This window comes from Rana temporaria, chromosome 4 (genome assembly GCF_905171775.1).
Source record: "Rana temporaria chromosome 4, aRanTem1.1, whole genome shotgun sequence".
NCBI lineage: Eukaryota > Metazoa > Chordata > Amphibia > Anura > Ranidae > Rana > Rana temporaria.
This window is the reverse complement of record NC_053492.1, coordinates 470,794,073-470,803,536: the sequence shown is the minus strand read 5'-3', so window position 1 is coordinate 470,803,536 and position 9,464 is coordinate 470,794,073. Positions and strand designations below refer to the sequence as shown.

The following is a 9,464-nucleotide window of genomic DNA, read 5'->3' as shown; positions in this document are numbered from 1 at the left end:
TCGATACGCCGACTGTAGCCTAAGATACGACTAGCATAAGGCTCTTATGCCGTCGTATCTTAGGGTGCATTCTGACGCTGGCCGCTAGGTGGCGTTCCCGTAGTTGTCAGCGTAGAGTATGCAAATTGCATACTCACGCCGATTCACAAACGTACGCGCGCCCGGCAGTCGTGTTTTACGTCGTTTGCGTTCGTCGCTTTCGTCGTAAGGCTGCTCCTGCTATTAGGAGGCGCAGCCAATGGTAAGTATAGACGTCGTTCCCGCGTCGCGATTTTCTAAATTTACGTTGTTTGTGTAAGTGGATCGTGAATGGCGCTGGACGCCATTTACGTTCACGTCGAAGCAAATGACGTCCTTGCGATGTCATTTACCGCAATGCACGTCGGGAAATTTTCCCGACGGAGCATGCGCAGTACGTTCGGCGCGGGAACGCGCCTAATTTAAATGATCCACGCCCCCTACGGGATCATTTAAATTACGCGCGCTTACGCCGGCCCCTTTTACGAAACGCCGCCACAAATTACGGAGCAAATGCTTCGTGAATGAAGCGTAGCTCCAGTAATTTACAGAGGCGTAGCGTAAAAACGGTACGCTGCGCCGCCGTAGCAGTGCGCGCCCCTACCTGAATCTACCCCAATGGTCCCAAAAATGTGTCAAAAGTGTCCGAAGTGTTCGTCATAATGTCGCAGTCACGAAAAAAAATCGCTGATTAGTAGTAAAAAAAATGTATTAATAAAAATGCCATAAAACGATCCCCTTTTTTGGAAACGCTATAAATTTTGCGCAAACCAACCGATAAACGTTTATTGCGATTTTTTTTACCAAAAAAAAGGAAAAATACGTATCGGCCTAAACTGAGGAAAAGATATGTTTTTATATATTTTTGGGGGATATTTATTATAGCAAAAAGTAAAAAATATTGCATTTTTTTCAAAATTGTCGCTCTATTTTTATAGCGCAAAAAATAAAAACCGCAGAGGTGTTCAAATGCCACCAAAAGAAATCTCTATTTGTGGGAAAAAAAGGACGCCAATTTTGTTTGGGAGCCAAGTCGCACGACCGCGCAATTGTCAGTTAAAGCGACGCAGTGCCGAATCGCAAAAAGGGGCTAGGTCCTTTACCTGCATAATGGTCCGGGTCTTAAGTGGTTAATTACATTGCTAGGTGTGCCAGAGGAGCCTTGTTGAAGCACCGGTGTTGGCCTTTGCTGATCCATCTTAACCTTATGGATTGCACGTGGATTAGGGTTGCCACCTTTTCTTCAAGCCAAACCCGAACACTTTAGTGGCGCATGGCACCCCAACCACGGTGCGATTTTTCCCGCAATTGTCATCCGACAAATCGCGGCAAAATCGCGTAAACAGAATTGTGGGATGCCTGTCACCCAAAAGAAGTTTTGCTTCGTGATTGGGGTGCCATTATCCCCTCCTATTACAAATCCTCCTCCCTCCAATACCCCCATGACAGCCGACAGGGGGTATCACGGGGGCCCAGCACACAGGGGGGGGGGGCCGGACAGCAGGGGGTTCAGAAGGCGGGCATTGGGGGGACAATTACAGAGATTGGGGGTGCAAATACAGAGGAGGGGGGTAATTACAGAGATGGGGCAATTACAGAGGAGGGAGTGCAAATACAGAGGAGGGGGCAATTAGACAGACAGAGATGATAGAAGACAGATGAGACAGGCAGAGAAGACAGAAGAGACAGGCAGAGATGATAGAAGACAGAGGAGACAGACAGAGATGACAGAGGACAGAGGAGGGGGCAATTAGACAGACAGAGATAATAGAAGACAGATGAGACAGGCAGAGATGACAGAAGACAGAAGAGACAGACAGAGATAATAGAAGACAGATGAGACAGGCAGAGATGACAGAAGACAGAAGAGACAGACAGAGATAATAGAAGACAGATGAGACAGGCAGAGATGATAGAAGACAGATGAGACAGGCAGAGATGATAGAAGACAGGAGAGACAGGCAGAGATGATGGGGACAGATGAGACAGGCAGAGAAGACAGAAGAGACAGGCAGAGATGATAGAAGACAGGGGAGAGACAGGCAGAGATGATGGGGACAGATGAGACAGGCAGAGATGATAGAAGACAGATGAGACAGGCAGAGATGATAGAAGACAGATGAGACAGGCAGAGAAGACAGAAGAGACAGGCAGAGATGATAGAAGACAGAGGAGACAGACAGAGATGACAGAGGACAGAGGAGGGGGCAATTAGACAGACAGAGATAATAGAAGACAGATGAGACAGGCAGAGATGACAGAAGACAGAAGAGACAGACAGAGATAATAGAAGACAGATGAGACAGGCAGAGATGATAGAAGACAGATGAGACAGGCAGAGATGATAGAAGACAGGAGAGACAGGCAGAGATGATGGGGACAGATGAGACAGGCAGAGAAGACAGAAGAGACAGGCAGAGATGATGGGGACAGATGAGACAGGCAGAGAAGACAGAAGAGACAGGCAGAGATGATAGAAGACAGGGGAGAGACAGGCAGAGATGATGGGGACAGATGAGACAGGCAGAGATGATAGAAGACAGATGAGACAGGCAGAGATGATAGAAGACAGATGAGACAGGCAGAGATGATGGAGGACAGATGAGACAGGCAGAGATGATAGAAGACAGATGAGACAGGCAAGATGATAGAAGACAGATGAGACAGGCAGAGATGACAGAAGACAGATGAGACAGGCAGAGATGATAGAAGACAGATGAGACAGGCAGAGATGACAGAAGACAGATGAGACAGGCAGAGATGACAGAAGACAGATGAGACAGGCAGAGATGATAGAAGACAGATGAGACAGGCAGAGATGACAGAAGACAGATGAGACAGGCAGAGATGATAGAAGACAGATGAGACAGGCAGAGATGATAGAAGACAGAGGAGACAGGCAGAGATGATAGAAGACAGATGAGACAGGCAGAGATGATAGAAGACAGATATGACAGGCAGAGATGCTGATGAGACAGGCAGAGATGATAGAAGACAGATGAGACAGGCAGAGATGCTGATGAGACAGGCAGAGATGATAGAAGACAGATGAGACAGGCAGAGATGATAGAAGACAGATGAGACAGGCAGAGATGATGGAGGACAGATGAGACAGGCAGAGATGCAGATGAGACAGGCAGAGATGATGGGGACAGATGAGACAGGCAGAGATGATAGAAGACAGATGAGACAGGCAGAGATGATAGAAGACAGAAGAGACAGGCAGAGATGATAGAAGACAGAAGAGACAGGCAGAGATGATAGAAGACAGATGAGACAGGCAGAGATGATAGAAGACAGATGAGACAGGCAGAGATGATAGAAGACAGATGAGACAGGCAGAGATGATAGAAGACAGATGAGACAGGCAGAGATGATAGAAGACAGATGAGACAGGCAGAGATGATAGAAGACAGATGAGACAGGCAGAGATGATAGAAGACAGATGAGACAGGCAGAGATGATGGGGACAGATGAGACAGGCAGAGATAATAGAAGACAGATGAGACAGGCAGAGATGATAGAAGACAGAGGAGACAGGCAGAGATGATAGAAGACAGAGGAGACAGGCAGAGATGACAGAAGACAGATGAGACAGGCAGAGATGATGGGGACAGAAGAGACAGGCAGAGATGACAGAAGACAGATGAGACAGGCAGAGATGATAGAAGACAGAGGAGACAGGCAGAGATGATGGGGGCAGATGAGACAGGCAGAGATGATAGAAGACAGAGGAGACAGGCAGAGATGACAGAAGACAGATGAGACAGGCAGAGATGATAGAAGACAGAGGAGACAGGCAGAGATGATGGGGGCAGATGAGACAGGCAGAGATGATGGGGGCAGATGAGACAGGCAGAGATGATGGGGGCAGATGAGACAGGCAGAGATGATAGAAGACAGATGAGACAGGCAGAGATGATAGAAGACAGATGAGACAGGCAGAGATGATAGAAGACAGAGGAGACAGGCAGAGATGACAGAAGACAGATGAGACAGGCAGAGATGCTGATGAGACAGATGCTGTGGGATGAGGCAGGCAGCGTTGGGATGAGTGAAGGTCAGGTTGGTCTCCTCCTCTTCCTCCTCCTCCTCCTCCTCTGGTCCTCGCTCTCCCTCCCATCTTCCCCGGGAATTTCTCCATCCTCCGGCTCCTGCAGCATCCTTCCCTCCACTCCCTCCTTACCCCGTCCCCCTCCCTCCTGCCCCCGCACCGCTCCGTCCGTCCATCCATCCATCCGTCTGTGTCTGTATGTATGTATGTGTGTGTGTGTGTGAGGACGGTGTGACACCGCGGTGTGCCATTGTCAGTCTGCGTGTTTGTTTACCTCAGTGTATGGTGTCAGTGTATGCGATGTGATATACTCTGTGTGTATACAGTGTGTGTGTGTACGGGGTGTATACAGTGTGTTTATCTGTACATACAATACGTGTGTGTGCAGTGTATTTGAGCGCGGTGTGTATATATGAGCGCGGTGTGTATATATGAGCGCGGTGTGTACATATGAGCGCGGTGTGTATTAATGAGCGCGGTGTGTATATATGAGCGCGGTGTGTACATATGAGCGCGGTGTGTATTAATGAGCGCGGTGTGTACATATGAGCGCGGTGTGTACATATGAGCGCGGTGTGTATATATGAGCGCGGTGTGTTTGCGTCCCCCGTCGGTGTCAGGCGGCGTCGTGCGCTGCATGCGCGTTGGTGCGTGTGACAGGCGTGTGTGTCTGTCCCCCCCCTCATGTCACGCACACCGGCACACACGTGTGACCGCACAGCCATGGAGTGCGGCGCGGGGCGCAGGCCCCAGGGGTGTGAGGGCCCCGAGCCCCAGGTGGGGGTATGATTCTCTGCTGGGTTCTGCCTCTCACAGCTTGGATTTGCCCCTGGATTGGGCAGATTGCTCCCGACTTCGGTCATGTCCCCTCCGGCGTCTGCGGCCAGCGAGAGCAGCACCGCGTCCGTACCGCGAGAGGAGCCCGAGGCCGTGCGGGAACTGGTGAGCTACCTACCTCTCTGTATATATGTACTGACTACCTACCTGTCTATATATATTGACCACCCACCTGTTTGCTATATATACCACCTACCTAACTCTGTATACTACCTTACTACCTATTTATGTCACCTACCACGCACCTACCTACCTCTATATTTCATCTATATTTCTATACCATAAGAACTTATTTTTTGCGCTATAAACAAAAATAGAGCGACAATTTTGAAAAAAATGCAATATTTTTGACTTTTTGCTATAATAAATATCCCCCAAAAACATATATAAAAAACATTTTTTTTCCTCAGTTTAGGCCGATACGTATTCTTCTACCTAATTTTGGTAAAAAAAAATCGCAATAAGCGTTTATCGATTGCTTTGCGCAAAATTTATAGCGTTTACAAAATAGGGGATAGTTTTATTATTTTATTTTTTTTACTACTAATGGCGGCGATCATCGATTTTTTTTCGTGACTGCGACATTATGGCGGACTCTTCGGACAATTTTGACACATTTTTGGGACCATTGTCATTTTCACAACAAAAAATGCATTTAAAGTGGAGTTCCACCCATAAATATAACATTACATCAGTAGTTTTAAAAAAATGTCATTAGTCCTTTACAAATTTTTTTTTTTTTTTTTAGATGCCTTCAAAGTGTTGTTGCTAGGCAGAATAGTTAATCTTCCCACTTCCTGCACCTAGGTGCTTAATGCTTCCTAACCTACACCGCACAGACTCCTGGGAATGTAGTGGGTGTAACTTTCCAGGAGTCTGTGCACTCCCCAGTCTCAAAGAATCATGTGACTTGGACAGTACAGGTGCTGAAACCTGATCTGACACTGCTTGTGCAGCACTGAGCATGTGCGAGATCTGCAAGGCTGAAATCCAGGAAGTCATACAGTCTGGCTTCATGATGCCCACACTTAAGATGGCCCCAGTCAATTTCTATTTTATAAAGTGTCTAAATGCTGTAACAACCTAACAAAACGGACCTTAGTTTACAGACTAACTTTACTAGAATACATTAAGCTTGTGTATTACAGGGGTATTTATATTTAAAAAGTGAAATTGTGGCCGGAACTCCGCTTTAAATTGCATTGCTTATTGTGAAAATGACCGTTGCAGTTTGGGAGTTAACCACAGGGGGCGCTGTAGGAGTTAGAGTTCACCTAGTGTGTGTTTACAACTGTAGGGGGGTGTGGCTGTAGGTCTGACATCATCGATCGAGTCTCCCTATAAAAGGGATCACTCGATCGATGCAGCCGCCACAGTGAAGCACGGGGAAGCCCCGTTCTTTAGCTCCTGGGAGCGGTCGTGAGGGGGCGGCTAGAAACGAATAGCCGCGCCCCCGTCCCGGATCGCTCCTGAAGCCACGGAAACCGCCGCATGTACGTCCCTGCCTAGACCCACGTCTAGGCAGGGACGTACAGGTACGCCAATGTGGCTGTCCGTGCCATTCTGCCGACGTATATGTACATGCGGCGGTCCGCAAGTGGTTAAACTTGTAAACACCGAGTCTGAAAAACAGCCAAGGTCCTTAAGTGGTTAAAGGATAATTATACAAATAACCATTACTATTCCTTTATATTGGCTTCTGAAATGTACAAATGTAGCAATTTAGAAATCAGATGAAAGGTTTATCACTGGGGAACACTTTTTGAGAGATAAAAAAAAGTGCATTTTATATACAACTCTGTAGATCAGACCAAAGATGAGGAGGAAAGAGGGACATTGTTGCGAATCAGGGACAGTTGAAAGCTGTGTACCACTGAATCCCACCTACCTACTAATCTCTGTATACATCATACCTCTGTATACTATATATCAAACTATGTACTGTATATACTCGAGTATAAGCCGAGTTTTTCAGCACTTTTTTTGTTCTGAAAATGCCCCCCTCGGCTTATACTCGAGTCACCTTTTTCTTCTCCCGGACTTTGGGGACCCGGTACCGGCCGGCCGTAGGTCCTCTGGACCCCAAACACACATGGACCTTGGCACACATGTAGGCCCACTCTTCCTCTACAAGTGTGCAAAGTTTGTTGTCCGGGGGACCTACGGCCGGGGAGCACCGATTTTCCAAATCCGGGCACCCCTTCCATAGACACCCATGTTAAACAGTAATTTCTCTGGTGACTTTGGGGACCCAGTACCGGCCAGTCATAGGTTCCCTGGACCCAGGGCCGGCCTTAGGTGTTCAGGCGCCCTGTGCGAGATAATCCTGTGGCGCCCCCCCCCCCCCAAATGGCCCCTGTAAATTCAAGTATAGGGTGGTATTGGGACCGCTGGGGCAATATAGGGCAGGTTGGGGTGATATAGGGCAGGCTGGGGTGGCATAGGGCAGGATGGGGTGGTATAGAGCAGGGTGTGGTGGCATAGGTCAGGTTGCGGTAGCATAGGGCAGGTTGGGGTGGTATAGAGCAGGGTGCAGGGATGGACTGGCCATAGGGACTACAGGGAGTTTCCCGGTGGGCCGATGGCTCAGTGGGCCGTTTTTTAAAACAGAGATGCTGCTTGGAGGACTTTTTCTAATGCCCTGGCAGCACCCCAGTGTGAAAGCACTCAGGCTTTCACACTGGGACTGCAGCGGAAGCGTTTTTCAGTCGCTTTACAGGCGCTATTTTTAGCCCAAAAGTGCCTAAAAAACTCCTCAGTGTAAAAAGGGGTCCTACACTCACCCCCTCTCTTTTACACTCACTCTCTTTTTCATACACTCACCCCCCTCTCTCACCCACCCCCTCTCACCCACTTTCCCTCAACCCTCCCTCTCTCTCTCATTCCCCTCTCTCTCACCCTCTCATGACATACAATAATGGATGTAGGGGCCTTTTGGTGGGCGTGATTTTTGGGGGGGTTGGGGGCAGCATTTTATTGAATTAAAGTGGGCCAGTCTGGATTAAGTCCAGGGCCAAATTTTTGTCCCAGTCCAGCCCTGGCAGGGTGTGGTGGCATAGGTCAGGTTGTGGTAGCATAGGGCAGGTTGGGGTGGCATAGGGCAGGTTGCGGTGGCATAGGGCAGGTTGCGGTGGCATAGGGCAGGTTGCGGTAGCATAGGGCAGGTTGCGGTAGCATAGGGCAGGTTGGGGTGGTATAGGGCAGGTTGTGGTGGCATAGGGCAGGTTGGGGTGGCATAGGGCAGGTTGCGGTGGCATAGGGCAGGCTGGGGCTTGAGCGCCCCCCACCTCTGTGGCGCCTGGGTGAACTGCACCCCATCTAGGATCGGCCCTGATGTGACTCACATTCTGTGAGTTGTGTGTGCCGCAGGGCGCCCCCTGTTGCCCATGGCGCCCTGTGCAGCCGCACAGCTCGCACACCCCAAAGGCCGGCCCTGCCTGGACCCGGACCTTTGCACACATGTAGCCCCATTTCTCCTCTATAAGTGTGCAAAGCTTGTTGTCTGGGGGACCTACGGCCGGGGAGCACCAATTTTTCAAAGCCGGGCACCCCTTCCATGGACTCCCATGTTTAGTAATGGGCACAGTGAGGCATGCATACTCGAGTCAATACGTTTTCCCAGTTATTTGTGGTAAAATGAAGTGCCTCGGCTTATACTCGAGTATATACGGTACATCATCTACCTATCTACAGTCTATTTATCCAACAACCCACCTCCCTCTGTATATCATCTACCTACCTTTGTCCACCTGCACTTGTTTCTGTATATCACCTAAATCTGTAACCACCCTTGTATACCCCCTAGCTGAACTTAATTCTGTATACTACCTACCTATCTCTGTATACATAACCTACAGTGCCTTGATAAAGTATTCATACCCCTTGAAATTTTCCACATGTTCCCATGTTCCCACCAAAAACGTAAATGTATTTTATTGGGATTGTATGTGATAGACCAACACAAAGTGTCACATAATTGTGACGTGAAATGAAAATGATACAAATAAATATGTGAAAAGTTAGGGGGGGGGGGTACATTTGTATGGCGCCCCCCACGGAGTCAATATTTTGTAGAGCCCCCTTTCTCTACAAGTCTTTTTGGGGATGTCTCTACCAGCTTTGCACATCTAGAGAGGGACATTTCTGCCCATTCTGTAAAATATCTCAAGCTCTGTCAGATTGGATGGAGAGCGTCTGTGATCAGCGATTTTCAGGTCTTGCCACAGATTCTCAATGGGATTTAGGTCTGGACTGTGACTGGGCCATTCTAACACATGAATAGGCTTTGATCTAAACCATTCCATTGTAGCTCTGGCTGTACTTTAGGGTCGTTGTCCTGCTGGAAGGTGAACTCCCCCCTCCCCCCCCGGTCTCAAGTCTTTTGCAGACACTTTTCTTCTAAGATTGTCCTGTATTTGGCTCTATCCATCTTCTCGTCAACTCTGACCAGCTTCCTTGTTCCTGCTGAAGAAAAGCATCCCCACCACATGATGCTGCCACCACCATGTTTCACGGTGTGGATGGTGTGTTCAGGGTCATGTGCAGTGTTAGTTTC

At 48.6% G+C, this 9,464-nt stretch overlaps 1 protein-coding gene across 1 annotated transcript in view; it reads left to right on the top strand.

The window, feature by feature from the left end:
* Positions 1–4,251: 4,251 nt before the first annotated feature.
* TMEM151B (transmembrane protein 151B) overlaps positions 4,252–9,464 on the top strand; it is a 32,137-nt gene continuing 26,924 nt past the window's right edge. The window contains exon 1 of the mRNA XM_040351790.1: positions 4,252–5,014. Within this exon, the coding sequence (XP_040207724.1) occupies positions 4,934–5,014 (81 nt within the window). The 5' untranslated portion in view covers positions 4,252–4,933. The remainder of the gene's footprint in view (positions 5,015–9,464) is intronic.